This window comes from Desmodus rotundus, chromosome 8 (genome assembly GCF_022682495.2).
Source record: "Desmodus rotundus isolate HL8 chromosome 8, HLdesRot8A.1, whole genome shotgun sequence".
NCBI lineage: Eukaryota > Metazoa > Chordata > Mammalia > Chiroptera > Phyllostomidae > Desmodus > Desmodus rotundus.
In genome coordinates, this window is record NC_071394.1 from 108,602,098 (window position 1) to 108,621,271 (window position 19,174).

Below are 19,174 nucleotides of genomic sequence, written 5' to 3' on the forward strand. Positions count from 1 at the left end.
TATATCAAGAAGCAGATAGGTATGACTATCTTGTTAATGGACTGCAATGATGGTAGTGTTTACTTTTTCCTTAACTGCCTTTAATTTTTTTTAATCCTCACCCGAGAATATGTTTGTTGATTTTAGAGAGGGAGGAAGGAAGGGGGTGGGGGAAGAGGGAAGATGGGCGGGGGCAGTGATCAGTTGACTCCTGTACACACCCCAACCTGGGATTAAACCTGCAACCTAGGTATATGCCCAGACCAGAATTGAACCCACAACCTTTTGGTGTATAGGACAATGCTCCAACCAGTGAGCTACCTGACCAGGGCTTTAACTGAATTTAAAATAATTTCCTTATAAGAGAGCTAACCACAACCTTAACATTACCATGAAATTTCAGAATTTAAAGTGTTTTAGTTAATATATCTTAGTTTTCAAGACAGTTTTCAGATTTGCTCAAGATCACACAGCTAGAAAGTGACAAGATATAACTGAAGCCAGTTTCTCCAAACCCAAGTTCCATAGCTCATCAGCTGCAGCACACCAAGGGCCCAGGTCTGAGTTACAGTGTGTTCTCAAGTATACGCACTGTTCCCTCTCTCCTTCTCCCAACTAGAAGGCTACAGCTAACAGACTGTCTCTGTCACACTGCAGGGCTTGTAATCATTCCCTGGCACTTTCCCCCGACTTCTCTTCACCTGCCCAGCCTCTTATTCTGGGTTCATGATGTCGTTTAAAATGAGGAATACAAAGGAGAATGAAGAGGCAGGAGTTCCCCAGTTTCTCTTGAAGAAACACCCTCCTGAGGCAGTAGTTTCCTTTCCTTGTCCCATGAAGGGGAGCAGGAGCAACAGCAACATTTCCTTATCTCTCACAATTTTAGTAACTAAAGAAACACTGGATTAACATTAATTTATATAATCACACACTTTTATATTTTAAATTATTTTTCTTTAATTTCAATAAGCATCAACTACCATAAGATAGGTAAAAGGGGTGCTTTGGGCACAATGAATTTTTGAAAGCACCCAATACATTCTAGAAAGGAATAAATGACAGGAAAAAAGAGGGTCCAAGTTTTGTCCCATTTCTGCTACTCAAAGAGTCAAGTGGTTTCTGGTAAATCATTACTTAACAGTTTCCTTAAAATATTTATCCTATAAGGATGTCATGAGGACTAGAGAATATGGAAACTATAAAAAGAATGTTCTCCAAAAATGTCAGTTATTTGGAAGAGCAAACAATATATAAGGTTGCAAATAAGCAGGAACTATTCTTCCTCATAAGACACCAAAACACTTTCAGGTTACATATTTTGAATTGGTAAAATGGTAGCTCAAGTAATGTTTTGAAACTAATCCCAGTGTTTCCCTAAGCAACATTTCCATCATCGTTATGCACTGCTAAGACTACTGGGTCACAGTCATCAGAACATTTGCAACACGTCTATTACACTACTGTGAACCAGGAGAGAAAAGCTCTGAGGAGGGTTTTAAGAGATAGAAAAATAATTTCTCTCTTATAGGAAGTACGTTTTCTACTTTCCACTAATTCAGACTCTCCATTTTCAGTTGCTGTTCCTTCTTTCAAAAACACAAAATTTGTATGTGGGCTCATACGCAAGCCTACTCAATGTTTTTATATACAACATATGTACTAAGAGAAATTTCATACCTCACTACAAGATGCAACTGCTCTGTGTAAAGGTGTCAACCATTTGCTGTCTTTGGCATTAACTCTAGCTCCTGCAACAAGAAGAAAAAAATAAATTGAAATATTTTGCATAAAATATTTTAAGTAAATCTCCTGAAATAGTTCTATATAGTCCAAATTGGGTAAGTAACAATTGAAAAAGTAGTACTTCATTTTTATGCTTTATGCTAATTAATTACCTTTAAATTACAAAAGAAAACTATCCTTTTTAATTGATATACTTATCCAATAAGGTATTAGCTCGTTTTTATTAAAAAGATAATGTAGGCTAGAAAAGCCACCTTTATACAGAGCATATCCAAAGTAGAAAATCAGACTCTACTTAGGATGTGTATTAAAAACTCAAATACTTAAATAAATGAATATGAATACTCAGAGATAAAATGTAGACTATTAGGAAGTTTTCACTATATTTCTTTACTAATGAATATATCATGTTATAAAGCATTATAATATCAAAATGGTTTTCCAGTGACAATTAAAAATGCATTAGTACTATAAAGCTATTGTATAAAATAAATACAATGGCTATAGACTTAGGAAAAAATTTAGAATGCAATGAACCAACCCATATGTCTTCCCAGGTTGTACCTAAAGGTTTAAAGAAGTAGTAATTTAAAAAAATCAACTATGGATAGGTGTTTAAAAATAATTAATCAAGAGACAAAAATTATCCTTAACAGAATGGAAGTACTTTGAGTAAGACAAAAGTGCATTATATAATTTGAGGGGGTGCGGAAATCCACTGCACTGTCAGCAATCCTAGGTTTACATCCAAAATCATAACTAGCTTTATAAATCCAGTCCAACTTCCTTCTTTTCTGGATGATGAATCTCAGATATAGTGAATACCTCAATGCCAGAGTCAACCATAGCAGAACCAAGATTAAAAATCAGACCTCCTAATGTTTGCATTCTATTTTCAGTGTGATATTCCAGGAAATAATCAAGCTCAGTGATTCCAAGTTACAGATCTAGTAATTACTAGCTATGTGTCTGTAACTAGGTGTTTGATCCTTCTAAAGTTTCTTTGTCTATGAAACAAATCTCCTAACATTTTGTTACAAAGATTAACATCTAATAAAGGTACCTAGTACATATAGCACAGATATACTACAGGAAGATTTGAAAGTCTTGAATGAGAAGATGAAATGATGCAGGTGTAGGAAATAATCCACAAATGCAGCAGCTGAAATTCTGTGTAGCTGAACCTTCTGTGGGCAGTGAAAGTGGGAACACTGAAAGAATCAACCACCAATATGAAAGCTTTCAAAACTGCTCAATTAGGCGTTAGGAGAAAGAGAGTCCCCAATATAAAGAAGCGGCCAGAGAGAGCGGTATATGTATTTATGTAATAAACATTTAAATAACTATCTATCGGTCTCTGTAGAGAACAAGATAGTTAAAACATAAGACTGCCCGACTACAATAAGGTCAGCATTTGTTTTGGGTAAGAGGTAGAATGTAGACAGTACAAATACTAAAAATGTGTATGGTTTAGAAGGTTGGAGCTCTACACACAGTGAAGACGTGATATAGAAGGTAGTCTCCTTCGTCCTCCATTTATCTGCTTGGGAAGGTGATGGTTCTCTACTGATATACCTCTTTCTACAATTTTGCATGTATGTACACGGTAACAGGGCAAGTCTTGGTGTTAAAGCCTAAAGGGTAGTGACACAGGCACTGAGAAGAGACAAGTACCCTCGATAGACAAAGGTAGAGAAGAATGAGGCCTGGTAGTGGAGCTTCAACAAATTGGAATGGTCATTAAATTTGACTCAAGGTATGAACAACAAAATAGAATGTGGTTGTCACAAAAAATGAGGATCTGTGTGCTAATAAAGATGTGTGAAAGAAAAGTAAAAAGAGCAGGAAGTGAGAACTGTAGAATAATATTCATTACTTTTACGTAGAAAAAGGCAGAGATCACATCTATATTCGTATTTGCTTTACATGTATACAGAAACCCTGCAGGAACACCAGGACATTAAAAACAGCAGTTGCCTATGTGACTGCGTTGGTGGTGGGATGCAATGAGAATTGGGTGATGTGATGGGACTGGGGGAAAAAGGCAACTTCACTTAATACCGTGTAATTTATATTAATATATACATATATCATTTTTAAACAAAATTGAAATACTACGTATTCAAAAAATGAAATTTATTTCAGAGGGAATAAAAGGAGTGGTCATAAAAATTCCAAGAATTTGACTTCAAGTGCAAAGAAAAAAACTGGAAAATAACTAGGAAGAGGGTAAAGGTAGGGTAGTCTTTTTTTTGGTTATGAGTTATGAGATATATAATTGAAGTTAGAAAATCTTATTTTCACAGCACATCTGGCAGTCCAAAGCAAAAATCCCCATTGGTTTCTGCCATTTTAAGTTAAAATAATAAATAATTAGTTTTTCCTTTCTCTTAATTTTTAACTTATCAAAAAACAAAAGTGACTACAACAAAGAGTACACTAATGATACAACTTGCTACTAATAGACAATTAGATTAAAAAATTGGCTTGCTCTTTTTAGATTCTAAAGATACTTATCTGCAGGAAGATTAGCATAATGGGATACGCTCACAATCTTTCTCAGAAGAGACACATCTTTTCTTAAATCATGTGTTCCTTCTAATAGCACTAATCAAACGTTTTAATTCCTTGGACATTAAAGGTCAAGTATACGAGAAATGGTTGGGCTATCTCTAAGGGTACGAATAAAACAAATTATCTCCCCCGCCAATGCTGGTAATTAGTGTATGCTTTACATGTTAATGGAACACTAGAGCATAACAATGTATATTACAAGAGCAGCAGCTAGCTATAAAATTAAAAATGGTGGAGGGCAACAAACATGGCAGCATGTTTCAGCTGTCCAGGCTCTCAGAGCTCATTTCATGAACTCTCTGAAAGGGAACAAGAGAGCTCCAAAGTTAGCAACATACAAATAAACCAACTACAACACAAAAATAAACTGCAGAGTTATCCAGTAATGGAAAAGACATTTCCAGAGTAAGATTGTCAGATCCAACAACCAAAAACTAGCTACAAAGGCTAACACTAAAGATGGGGATGGGGGGGGGGGAGAAATCATATCTACTTAAAACACAAAATAGTCTTCATAGAGAGAATTGAAACCAAATGTTAACAGCTCTGGTGGTATCATCACATGATCTATATACATGGCAGAGCACATTTGTGGTTTATAAGGATGACCTTAAGTCACCAAGATGAATTTCTTTACTATTCCTAGTTGTTGAAACAGAAAAAATATAAAACAGTAGTCCCATCTCAACTGCTGAAGTTACATTAGTGGGAGGCCCTGTGAAAGGAGAAAGCACTGCTGAGAAACTGGAGACAATTCAGACAGCAATTTAAAGATGACATCAGCGATGACTATTGCAAATCAACATTTACAGAATATCTCTTAAATGCTAAGAGTTCATCACATTAATCCAAAATGGTTATACACAGTTGTATAAAATCAAATAATTTCTATACTAGGCTCTCCTTCTCCAACAAATCCATGTATATCAACTGGGCATTCCCTTAAGACTTGCAGCCAAAAGTTATGCCACCTCAAATATCTGAATTTTGATTCATTTTTCCAGAGTAGATATGATTAGATTTCTGATATGTTAAAAGCAGAAGAAAACAAACAAGCAAAAATCTACTGCAGGGTTACTCAAATAAGCTGTGTCCATGATACCAGTTAGAGCAATGGTCCCCAACATTTTTGGCACCAGGGACCAGCTCATGGGACAATTTGTCCACAGACCACAGGGGCTGGGGGAGAGGGGATGGCCTTATAGCCTGCCGCCAGATGCAGCTTAACTGTCACATGCCACTCACTGATAGGGTTTTGATATGAGTCGCAAGCAATTGATTTATTATGGTTTCTATGCAGTCAAACCACTCCGCTAATGATAATCTGTATTTGCAGCCTCTCCCCAACACAGCCTGAGCTCCATCCCAGATCAGGCATTGGATTCAAGTAATGAGTGCGCAACCCAGATCCCTCGCACGTGCAGTTCACAGCAGGGTTCCTGCTCCTCTGAGAATCTAATGTGGCTGCTGATCTAACAGGAGGCAGAGGTCAGGCAGTAATGCCAGCGATGTGCAGCATGCCAATGATGGGGAGTGGCTGTATGTACAGATGAAGCTTTGCTGGCTTGCCTGACACTCACCTCCTGCTGTGAGGCCCAGTTCCTAACAGGCCACGGACCAATATCATAGCTGTATTTTGTTTGCACACATGCTGTTGACTGTTAAATGGTCTGGTGATGATCCTGAGTAAATGTGTCTTTAAAGAAAAAACAAAACAAAACAAAACAAAACCAGGCAACAGACTGATATTGGTCTGTAGGCCTGGGGCTCGGGGAGTCATGAGTTACTGTATATAGAAAAATCCAGACAAATGGCTTCCTCTTACCCAATCTTTTAACAATTCATACATGTAAAAATAAATTCTGAAATGATAGATTTTTAGAGAAAAATGTTTTTTAAGGCTAAGATTTCCAGAATTAGAGATCAACATCTAGCTTATCTGGATATAATCCTAAAAGAATTTTTAAAAATCTGATTTACTTACATTAGTCTATTCTGGGCTCTAGACAGCAATGCAGTTGAAGAGAGGTCCGGACATGTGAGGAAACAGTCAGGGGTTAGTGGAAGGAGCCCACGAGTAGGAACTATGATCTAATAATGGCTCTGTAACCAATAGGCTGCGGGACCTGGGGCTGTTACCTATAGCCTAGAGCTTCATTTGTTAATCATAACCTCTGCCTCCTGTGTGTGTGTGTGTATGTGTGGTGTATGGGGCAGGGAGAGGGGGTGAGGGAGGGTGGGTCTCAGGTTGAAACAACACAGGCGGCTCCTGTTTCTGCAAAGTGAGTTCTGAGTCAGTTACTCAAATCAGAGTAACCCATTGGACTCCAGGTCTCATTCTGCAAGCCCTGATCCACCTCCTTTCCCCTAATCTAATCAGTCACCAACACCTGCCAATTCTTTAATTTTGGGAACCCCAGTTTTCAGTAAAATTAAGGGTGTCCAACCTGTGGTCTGTGGGCTGCATGCAGTCCAGGATGGCTATGAAGGAGTCCCAACACAAAATCGTAAAAAATTGTGAGATTTTTTTTTGTTTGTTTTCATTAGTGTTTGTGTATTTAATGTGTGGCCCAGAGATGCCAAAAGGTTGGACATCCCTGTCAGATCTCTTAAGATCCATTTCCAGTGATAACATTCTATCCTATGTCGAAATACTCAAATAAATTATTTCATAGTTATTAAAAATACCTGCCCCACTTTAACATTAATAGATGAAGTAGTATCTTTATAATCTACACCAAGGTCCTCAAATTAGAGCCCATAGGCTGCTAGCTACCTATTGTGTAAATAAGGTTTTATTGCTAGGAGCCACACCTACTCATTTAAGTGTTAAATTCATAGCTTTCACATTAACATTGAGCAGTTACTAATGCATCTGTAAGGTCCTTTACATAAAAAACCTTTCATCCTCTGATCTAGGCTAAGTACTTGAGAGTGATACTACTAGCTATTTCTGTTTTTTATACGTGTTTGTAACAATTACAAATAGTCCCACTAATAATTTTCTAAAGCTTCTATTTGTAGAGAATAGTTCTCTTTGCTCCTAAGCCACAGAGGAGACAGTCCATAGACAGTAAACAGGGCCAGGAGCCAAGTACTTTCACTACTCTTTCCAAACTGGAAATAATGCTTTCCTTTGGCTGCCTACCAAAAGCAGTGGCAAAAGCTTCAGATTCTGTTTTCAGGTTGGAAGTAGAATGAACAAAAGATAATTACATCTCCGTTTTTCAACCTGTAATGTTGGGGGGAAAAAACAACAGCTGCTGCACATTGTCATTTAAGAGGGAGTTACGGACACCAGATATTGTGGGTTGAATTGTACCCACCACGTTCCAATTCCTATGTTGAAGTCCTAACCCCAGCACCTCAGAATGTAACCTTATTTGGAAATAGGGTCTATACAGAGGTTACCAAGTTAAAATGTCATTAGATGAGTTCTAATGCAATATGATTGGTATCCTTATAAGCAGAAGATATTTGAACAGACTTGTGCAGATGGAAGACACAAGGAGACGGAGGTCACCTATAAGCCAAGGAGAAAAGCCCAGAACAGATGCTTCCCTCACAACCTTAAGAAGAAAGCAACCCTGTTAACACCTTGATCTTCAACTCCTAGGCTCCAAAACTGTGAGAAAATAAATTTCGGTTGTTTAAGGCACTCAACTTGTGGTACTCTGTTGTGGCAGTCCTAGAGAACTAATGCACCAGCCTTGTAGGCTTTCAAGGGTCACATACTTAAGGTCTAATTCCTAACACCTAAAATATAATATCCATATTTCCTTATCGAAGACTACATTTCCTGTAAAAGGCCAACCAAATGACTTTGTGATGAATGCCTTATACGACACAGTTATTTAAACACCTAATAGTATGTGATGGAAACAGTCTGAGGCACTGCTAAACCTCTGGTTTTAAATACAGGCATACCTCATTTTATCGTGCTTTGATTTATTGTGCTTCACAGGTGGTGCCTTTTTTTATAAATCGCAGGAGAGATCTTCCACCAGCAAAAAGGTTATGACTTGATTTACTGTAATACTTGCTTTATTGTGGTCTGGGACCCAACCTACATCATCTCTGAAGTACGCCTGTACAAGCAGTAAGTAAACAGCTTCCATAAAAGTATCTGTATTTAGATAGCCAAAAAACTAAGTCCTTAAAACAGAGTTCTTCAATAAAAGTCACTCCCTACAGAAATCTGACTAAATGCTGGGGGTGGGGGGGATGGTTAGTGTGTATGGAGGGTGGTGTAAAGTGCAGAGGGGAGGAGGAGGTGCTCAGATTATGAAACAGTTAAGAATATGGACTCTGGCCCTGGCTGGTGTAGCTCAGTTGATTGAGCGCGGACTGCGAACCAAAGGGTCACCAGTTTGATTCCCAGTCAGGGCACATGCCTGGGTTTCGGGCCAGGTCCCCAGTAAGGGGCATGCAAGAGGCAACCACACACTGATAATTCTCTCCCTCTCTTCCCCTCTCTCTAAAAATGAATAAATAAAATCTTTTTTAAAAAAGAAAAGAATATGGACTCTGTAGTCAGATTGCCTGGGTCTGAATGCTGGTCCTAGCTTTAATCAGCAGTACAACTTTCAGCCATAAAATCTCTAAATGCTTTAGTTTCCTTACAGTTAAGAGGACAAAATGAGAGAAATGAAAAGGCTAAATTTAGCATAGTATTTGAGATATAGTAAGCAATCATTGTTTCCTCTTATTTCACTCCATTCAATAATAACTGTGAAATTAATTCTACTAGACTCCAGTGTTATTATCAATTCTATGGAAGGATTCACCGGTTTGATTACATGTAATTTTTCAAAAATGATACTACTTAACTCTGAGATACAAATCTCAGAGTTGCATCATATATAAGCATTTGATTTCCAATAAATTTAGTCCTGAACTTTAGGTTAAAGAGAGTATGTCTCTTAAAAAAAAAAAAAGAAAAGAAAAACCAAAATAGAAAAGAGGATGTGAAGAAATACCATCTTCAATACAAAAACACAGCTACAACCACAAACCAAACTATAAAGAATTCCTACCAAATACAGTGACATCTGTATTAAAATGAGGAAGGACATCACGTAAAGTGAAGCTTCTTCAGATCCTAGAAAGACTACTGAGACTTCTAAAAGATCATATTTGTGTATATGTCCATCCATCCCTTTTTCTCTGCTATGTCCTAGAATCTAACAATCTTTTAAATGAGCTGTGTAGATTTTCCATAGGTGATGTTCCCTATGGAACTCTGCAACACAGACAAACAACGTGGGGCAATGCTAGAGGAGGGACCAGTCAGTCATCTTGATTATTTCCGACCCAGCTGAAGATGGAGGGTAAAAGCCTATCACCAGGAGACCACTACCTAAGAACCTGCAATCTAAGCAGCTGTCAAGTCACCTTTTTACCCTAAGTACATCAAGAACTAAAGAGAGAGAATCCACTCTTCGGGCTGAGAGAAAACACATTTGGTTTGACAGCTATTTGAAGAAAGCAAACCTGATGTTCACTTTTTGCCCCTCGCTACTCTATTCTTTAGTAAAAAGCTGTTCTGGATAGAAGCATATTCCTCAAAGATATGTAAGAATTTGAAAGTATCTATCACAGGACTAGAACAAAAATATAAGGGAGCAGAGTAAACTGAACAAAATACAGTTAATAGGCATATTTAAAAGAAGTTATCCCAGGAAAGGAGAGAATGAACCTGTAAACTACTCTTCCATATACAACTTCAGAGAAATTAAGCTCTGAAGAGAAACCTCAAAGAAGAGTTCCAAGAAAGAGGTAAGATAAAGTAAACAGATGAGAAAGCAGAGGTCGGGAAAGAAAAAAGGAAAATAAAACAATTACAGGTAAAAGTCTAGAAACAGTAGAAAAAGAATAACCACAACTTAAAACACAGTCAAGAGTCTGAAACCACAGTCAGAGGGAATCTTTAAAAAACCATGTCACTCCAATACAAACTCTCCATTGTTTTTACTATCACCTTAAGGGCCAAAGCAAGTCTTTACCACAGTCTACAAAGCCACACATGATCTGGAACCCTCCCACCTCTCTGCTTCTTCTCCTACTGCTCCTTTCACCTGCCTCCGCACATGCTACCATTTCATGGCATTTGTTTTCGCTGTTCTCTCAATTTCCTCCAAATATCCAAGGGTCGCTTTCTATTTTCTTCAGTTATCTTTTCAAATGTCATTTTATCATGAATCCTTTCCTGATACCACATTATAAAATACCAACTGGCCCCACCCAACATACTATTCTAATTTTGTCATGGCAATTATCACTATAAGGCAAACTATATATATTAACTTGTTACTGTCTTCCCCATTAAAACATATACACATTGAAGATTGGGACTTCATCTATTCTATTCACTGCTCTGCCCAGAGTACCTAGATACAAAGACATGCTCCTCACATATCTGTTGAATGAATGAAAGACAAGTATAAGGCAATAACCTAAAACTAAATGGAAAAGAAAAACTACAATCAGAAAACACTGATAAAGACAGATGGCGATCCAACTTTTATTACTAGCCAATCTACCCTTCAGTTAAATAAAAAAGGCAACAGTCCCAAATAAATAAGATACCAGGCAATATGACATCCACAAGTTCTTACGGAAAATACGAAAACAAAAATCACTTGATGATAGTGTCTATTCAACCAGAAGATATACCAAAATAAAAAACTTGGCCCTGGCTGGTGTGGCTCAGTGGACTGAGCACTGGCCTGTGAACCAAAGTGTCCCTGGTTCAATTCCCAGCCAGGGCACATGACTGGGTTGCAGGCCAGGTCTCCAGTAGGGGGCACATGAGGGGCAATCACACATTGATGTTTCTCTCCTGCTCTTTCTCCCTCCCTTCCCCTCTCTCTAAAAATAAATAAATAAAATCTTAAAAAAAAACCTTGGGAATAGAGAAACTATGGATAAAGACAGAGGTGTGTATGTATGAATAAACAGTAGGGATCATGATTACAAGATAACGTAAACTCGTAATTCTTGACAATGAAAATACTAGAATGAAACAAATTAAAGAAGATTATTTCCTAATTTCTCAACATGAAAATTCAGAAAATAATCAAAACCAGAAACATGAACATGGGAGAACATGGTTTCATAGAATGATTTCAAACTTTTTATATTCTTTATTTTTGATTTTAAAGAAATATTTTAAAGACAAATAACCTTGCCAGGGATACCAAAGTAGTTTTTATAATAGAAAAGTATAGTAATTTACCTTACTGCGTACTCTTATTGAAGCATGTCATCACTTTTCAACAATGCCAGAACTATGTAGGGATTATTTCACATTGCTTATTTTCTTAAGTCTACACCAGTTAAGGTTAACCTAATGTGACATGTTATTGGAAATTAAGGGCAACAGCAATCTCCCCTAAATTTTTCTACCCTGTTTTCATCACAAACTAACAAAATTAGTTTAAGTTGTTGCCTATTTTTATCTCCATTTACTTAATTATCTTCTTTATCAAAGAAATCAGCCAGGATGAATATCTAATTTCAATTCTAAATTATAACTAAACTTACAATACAATTACAAGGTAGTTTTCAAATCAGGAGTATGGAAATCAGTGTCTAACCTGGGCTTCAATAACCATGGCATTCAAAGCAAAGTTAAGTAGAACCCCCAAAGCACCAATACAGAACCTTAAGAGTCCACATATGTTTGAAGACTACTCTCCTGAGTGATATTTATCCTCCCATGAAGTTTTAGGGATATGATTGATATATAACTTTGTATCTGTTTTAGGTGTACAACATAATATGACATGCACATATTGCAAAATGATTGAAGTTTAATATCTGTCATATCACATAGTTAAAAATTTACTTTCTTGTGATGAGAACTTTAATCTATTACTTAGTTAACTGTCCAACATACAGGATGGAGCAAAAGTAGGTTTACAGTGTACATACAGAAAATAATACAATAAATAATAAATAAATAAATAATACAAGAATAAACTCTGTGTGTTTCACGTGCCCACAACTGTAAACCTACTTTTGTCCCACCCTGTACAATACAGTATTGTTAACTATAGTCACCACGTAGCACATTACATCCTCAGAACTTACTTATTTTATAACTGGAAGTCTGTACCTCTTAACCACCTTTACCCTTTTATCCCATACCATATTCCCCATCTCTAGTAACCACCAATCTATCTTGTTTCTATGAGTTCAGTTTCTTTAGATTCCACATACAGGTGAGACCATGCACTATTTTTCTTTCTGTGTCTGGCTTATTTCCCTAGTGCAAATAGGTTCATCTTCAAGGTTCATCCACGTTGTTGCAAACAGCAGGATTTCCTTCTTTTTTTAATGGGTGAATATTATTCCACTGGGTGTGTGTGTGTGTGTGTGTGTCTCACATCTTCTTTATCCATCTGTTGACAAACACTTCAGTTGTTTCCATGTCTTTACTACTGTAACACAGCAATAAACATGGGAGTGTTTATATTTTTGAGATACCTCTTTGAGATGCTGATTTCATTCCTTTGGATACCCAGAAGTGAAACGCTGGATCATATGGCAATTCCATTTTTAATTCCTTGAAGAATTTCCATATTGTTTTCCATGACGGCTGTGCCAATTTACATTTCCAACAACAGTGCACATCAGTCCCCAGGGTCCCTTTTCTGCACATCCATGCCAGTACTTGTTATCTCTTGCCTTTTTTATGATAGCCTTTTTGTGAAGTGGTGTCTCATTGTGGCTTTGCACTACCCTGATGATTAGCGATACTGAACAACTTTTCATGTACCTGTTGGCCATATTTATAGGTTTTGGGGGGGGAAATGTCTATTCAGTTCCTCGACCTATTTCTTAATCAGATTAAAAAAAAATTTGTTATTGAGTTGTATGAGTTCTTTATGTATCTTGGATATCAAATCCTTATCAGATATATGACTTATAAATATTTTTTTCCCATTCTTTTGGTTGCCTTTTCATTTTATTGCTTTCCTTTGCTGTAAAAAAGCTTTTTAGTTTGATGCAGACTTGCTTATTATTTCTACTTTTGTTGCCTTTGGTATCAAATCCAAAATATCGTTGCCAACATTGACATCAAGGAGCTTACCCTTATGTTTTGTATATGGTGTGAAACAGCAGTCCAGTTTCATCTTTAGCATGTGACAGTCTGGTTTTCCTAATTGGACATTTATTGAAGAGAATGTCCTTTCCCCAATGTATTGTATATTCTTTTTACCATAAACTAATTGACTATGTAGGTGTGAGTTTATCTTGGGCTCTCTTTTTATTACACTGACCTATATGTCAGTGTTTATGTCAATACTATACTGTTCTGATTTGAAATACAGTTTCAAAATACACTTTCTTTGTAATACAATTTAAAATCAGAAGGCGTAATGCCCCCAACTTTGTCGCTCTTTCTGAAGACTGCTTTGGCTATTGCAGTTCCATAGAAGTTTTAGAACTGTTTTTTCTATTTCTATGAAAGATGCCATTAGAGTTTTGATAGGAATTGAAGTGAATCTGCGGATTTTGGGTAGTAGACTCTAACAATGCTAATTCTTCCAATTCATGAGCACAAAATATCTTTCCATTTATTTAAAGTATCCTCTTCATTTTTTTCCATCAACGTCTTACAGTTTTCAGTGTATAGTTCTTTCACATCCTTGGTGAAATTTATTCCTAGCTATTTTACTCTTTTTGATGCAACTGTAAGTGGGATTGTTTTCTTAATTTCTCTTTCCAACAGTTTCTTATTAGTATATAGAAATGCAACAGGTTTTTGTATGGTTTTGTATCCTACAACTTTACTGAATTTATTAGTTCCGTTTTTGGTGGAGTCTTTTTAGTTTTCTGTAGATAATTATCATGTGATGAGCAAAGAGAAGCAGCTTTGCTTCCTCTTTTCCAATTTAAATAACTTTAATTTCTTTTTTACTAACTTTTCTGGCTAGAACTTCCAGGCTATGGTGAATAAAAGTGATGAGAGTGGGCATTCTCATCTTTTTATTGATTTTAGAAGCAAAGCTTTCAGCTTTTCACCTTTAAGTATGATGTTAGCTGTGGGTCTCTCATATATGGCTTCATTATGTTTATGTATGTTTTTTTGTATTCTCCCTTTGGTGAGCACTTTTATTGTGAACAGATGTTGAATTCTGTCAAATACATTTTCTGCATCTATTGAGATGATCATGAGTTTTCACTTTGTGAATGTGATGCACTGATTGACTTGTAGATGTTGAACCTATCCTGCATCCCTGAAATAAATCCCACTCGAACATGCTGTATGATCTTTTTATTAATGTACCGTTGAAATCAGTTTGCTAATATTTTGTTGAGGATCTTTGCAACTATGTTCATCAGGAATAGTGGCCTATAATTTTCTTTTTCTATAGTGTCTTTGAATGTTTTTGTTAACAGGGCAACGGCGTCCTTATAAAGAAGTTTGGAAGTGTTCCTTCCTCTTCTATTTTTTGGAAGTTTGAGAAGAATTAGTATTAACATTTTGTTTTTTGTTGTTTTTTCTACAAGTTGGTGGAATTCACCATTGAAGCCATCTGTTCTACACTTACTTTATTTTGTTGGGAAGTTTTTTTTGTAGTATGGATTCAATCTCCTTACTAGTAAATGGTCTATTTAGATTTCCTATTTCTACATGATTCAGTCTTGACTGTATGTTGTACATGATTCAACTGTATCTTTCTAGGAATTTATCCATTTTGTTTAGGTTGTCCAATTTGTTGACATACAATTTGTTCATAGTTCTCTCTTATGATCATTTATATTTCTGTTGTGTTAGCTGTCATGTCTCCTCTTTCATTTATGATTTTATTTACTTGAGTTTTTTTTTTTGTTAAGTCTAGCTAAAGGTCTGTGTATTTTATTTTTAAAAACCAAGCTCTTAGTTTCATTGATCTTTTTATTTCATTTATTTCTACTATGATCTTAAATTTATGAAGACTTGTTTTGTGACCTAACAATGATCTATCCTGGAGAATATTCCAAGTGTATGTGAGAAGAATGAGAATTCTGTGGTTGGATGAAATGTTCTGTAAATGGCTGTTAAGTCCATGTGTTCTAATCTTCAGTTTAAGCCCAATGTTTCCTTATTGATTTCCTGTTTGAATGATCTAGCCACTGTTGAAAATTCTTAACTAAAATTTCAATATAATTAGTTTTTTTTACTAGCTTGTTATTTTGGAAATGTATTTCTAATACTTAGAATTCAAGAGTTGGCTTATACTTATTCTTTCTAAATTATGTACTATATATTTTTAAAAACCATTCAAATCAACTTTCAAAGAGTTAATGGTTATTTTAAACTCTTATTATATATTCATGATATATCACGAGTAATTGAAGAAACATTTTGAAATTGTTAGTTTTAATAAAAATTAGCATGAGCCAATTCATATACACAAAAGTTATAGCAAATGCCATAATCCACCAAACTAAAATTTCTTCTGATTCAGGTTTTGGTCTCCCTAAATTAGGTAAAGAGGTATTTTTATAGCAGGCCATGGCAGCCATCCTGTATAACATCAATTTTAAGTTAGGAACATATTCCTGATCACTCCCTATCTTTTAACTTGTTGTAACTCTGTTAATTACAAATTATGCAAACCCTCATTATTTACTCAGCTACTTAGGAGCCCTGTTCAGTCAGATGCTTATGTATAGCTTTAAAGGCTGTTTTTTGATTCAAGAATTTGCTGAGTAAGAATTTATGTGCTCCAACTATAAAGAGTACTTTCATCTTTTGTCTCTCTAGATTGTGGAAATAAGCTCGTTTCCATTTTTCCCTATAGTTAAGTCAATCCTTCCGCTTTAACATCTCATAGAATGTGACTAGATTTCAAAATAGGAAAGGGAGAATGTTTAATGAAAAGAGAATGGCTGATTAAAAAAATAATAGCCCAAATTTTAATTATCTATTATATACCAGGTACTTTTCTAGGTTATCTTACCTATATCACCTTATTTGCTTTGACTAAGTCTGTAAAATTTCTATTATTCCCAGTTATCTGCTGGGGAAGTCAAGGATGAGAGATTAGCTCTTCATACTAAAAACGCCAGGCTGTGTATTGCACCACTCAGGGCTATACACAGCCTGGTTTATTTTTTCATTTGAATGCAGAACACTGAGGTTCTATTTTAGAAATCTAGCCTTGGATTTCATTTCAGCTCATTTTACTCCAAATCCAATTAGGCTTTTATTTATTTTATTTTTCTTAAATTAGAACCTAGAGAAGAACTATCAACTCCTAAGGAAGAGCCTGATTTGCATCCATAGGAAATAAATCATTTACCTTCTTTCCCTTTTACCTCCTTTCCCCTTACCTCATCCCCTTTAGCCCCATGCTACTAACCTACTTCCACCTCTCCCAGTCTTATTTCCACTAAAGACTTGGAAAACTGAGACCAAAACGTGAACAAACTTCAAAAAAGGAGACAGAGCCTAAACTTAATATTGCTATATCATACATATATTCAACAAGTATTTACCCAGAACCTATTGTGTATTCACCATGATTCTATGCATTGGCAGTAAATATTTAGGGAACAAAGCAGTTTAAATCCCTGACTTCTGGGGAGTTTATACTTTTGTGGGGAGATAATGACAGGAAACAACTAAAACCTTAATTTTTTATTGATAACTATACATTAATTAATTTAGAACTTTGTTTTTCCTTTAAAAAAGAGCTACATGAGCTATTATTTCATAAGACTGGTAGAATATAATATTAAAAGTGTTTTTCAAGGAAGGGTTGACAGATTTTTATACATGTGTAATAGTTAACTTATTCATGATTTTTATTCAAATTATTCAAAAGACTTTAAGCTTTCTCTAAAATGCTTATTTCATGCTGATATCTGACACTATCATACTCATCAGGCTCATCTGACTAGCATAAACACCAGGAAGTCAACCTTCTGTAAGTAACTAAACACCCTTGATGCAAACAGTCACTTTTAAAGGAAGGGATTAAGCCACACTTGGAGCATTTGGAAAGTTTCTCCCTAGGTATAAAAATTTTAAATGGAGTGTGTGTGTGGGGGGGGAGATCTCTCTATATTGAGTCATGAAGTCCTTATGTTAAAATGAAAGTAAATGGACAGAATTCTGTGTTAAAAATAAAAATATGTATCAGTAGAGTTCTTATCCTAAGTCCTAGATATTAAACTAACTGGAATTATATTTTTTATAGCCCAGCTATTTCTTAACATAAAACTGTTTCTTGGAGAATGTTTGTAAAGAAAATACAATATATTAACCTGTATCCCATTAATTCATGTTATAGCTGAAGAGGTCTCTGTTATAAGGAAATCTGATTTTTCTTCTGAAACCCCTCAGTTCCAAGGCTAGTAAATTTCAGTTGAAAACCAGTGAGCTACTGGTCTTTTATGGCTACTAACCATAAAAGAACAGACACGTTCAAGGAAGTACATCAGCAATGAAGTTATTTATGGAGAAATTAATATAAGAATATTAATTATGTCCACATTTAACTATATTTAATTCCATATGATCATGAAATCTGTTATTAAACCAAATTTTAGAAATGTTATGAACTTATAATGGAAGATTCTGTTTAGGCTACTATTTAATAGATTGCCATTAAAAATTTCCCTCAGTGCTCCTCCCAAATATCAAAGAAATGATACTACTATAGCTGTAATTGCATTCATTATGCACATGTCTGTGATCTGGTAAGACAGGCACCATTCAAATACACACATTCTTTCTCAGTAAATATCATTTATAATGAATTGGCTACAACACAAATATTTCTAAGTTCTGTTTGCCTGTTTTATGACTACAGGCAGTCTGACCACAACAGTAGCTATTCTGTAAGAGACAGTTGTACCAGTTCTTCATACTGTAACTCTTGAACAGTTTAGGAGAAAATTTAAAATAAAATATAATTTCCTAAAATGTATTTTACAGGTCCTCAAGTACAATTAGATGCAAGCTATTTAAAGATGGAGATCAGGCTGGTATCGCTATCGCTATCAAAATGTATCTACAATCATACCATTTATTACCACCTCCAATGCTGTACTTGGACTAAGCGACCATCACCTTCCCCTTGGAGAACTGTAATCATCTCCAAGACATCCTGGGGTCAATGAGGCCCACAATGAATACTTATATATATAATACCCTACCCGATATAATGCTCATCCATCCCATTATTCTCATATACTTTTTCATTTTCTTAGGGCACTTATCACCTTCTAACATACTCTAACATTTACTTGTATGTATAGCCTGTTTTCCTTTATTAGAATATATGTTCCACAGGTCAGTGATCTTTGCTTTTGTTCTTTAATGTACACTAACCTCTGAAACAACACCGGGCACATAATATGAGATTAATATTTATAGAATGAACAAAAAGTTTCAGATTAAACAAATACGAAGAAATAGTCAATTAGGCTTGATAAATATTACCACAGAAATACGCATGATGTGCTGTCATTTTATAGAGCTTACCATACCAGATAAAATAAGCAGTTCAATGATCTCTGCATCTCCAAGATAGGAAGCGGCATGCAGTGGAGTTCTCTTTTCATTGTCCTGTGATAAGAAGGCAAAGTGACACAGAAGTTTTAATATATAGTTAACTTTAACGTACTTAAATGAAGAAAAACCACTTAACTACCAGCTTACTATTTCTACAACTCTAGTCTGCAAGCCCCAGAACATTTCCTTGCTAGAAGAAAAACCTTAAAAAAAAAAAAAAAAGGCTTTAAAAGAATATTATAAAGTGCAGCAAAGAAAAAACGAAAAAAAAATCTAAGATGACAAAAAATTAGCTTCTTAGAAATTTCTTTGAATGAAGATACCTAAGCTTCTGACACACACAGGCAACTTTTCTTTACT

The 19,174-nt window shown here is 35.6% G+C and overlaps 1 protein-coding gene across 14 annotated transcripts in view; it reads right to left on the bottom strand.

The window, feature by feature from the left end:
- Positions 1 to 19,174, bottom strand: part of ANKRD28 (ankyrin repeat domain 28) — a 177,888-nt gene that overhangs the window by 63,555 nt on the left and 95,159 nt on the right. For 8 of the 14 annotated variants that reach the window (XM_053929636.2, XM_053929633.2, XM_053929634.2 and 5 more), the window contains one exon: positions 18,790 to 18,868. In XM_053929636.2, coding sequence (XP_053785611.1) covers positions 18,790 to 18,864 — 75 coding nt within the window. In that variant the 5' untranslated portion in view covers positions 18,865 to 18,868. Of the gene's footprint in view, positions 1 to 1,656; positions 1,728 to 18,789; positions 18,869 to 19,174 lie in introns of all 14 variants that reach the window. The other 6 variants (XM_053929631.2, XM_053929630.2, XM_053929632.2 and 3 more) reach the window with 1 other exon arrangement.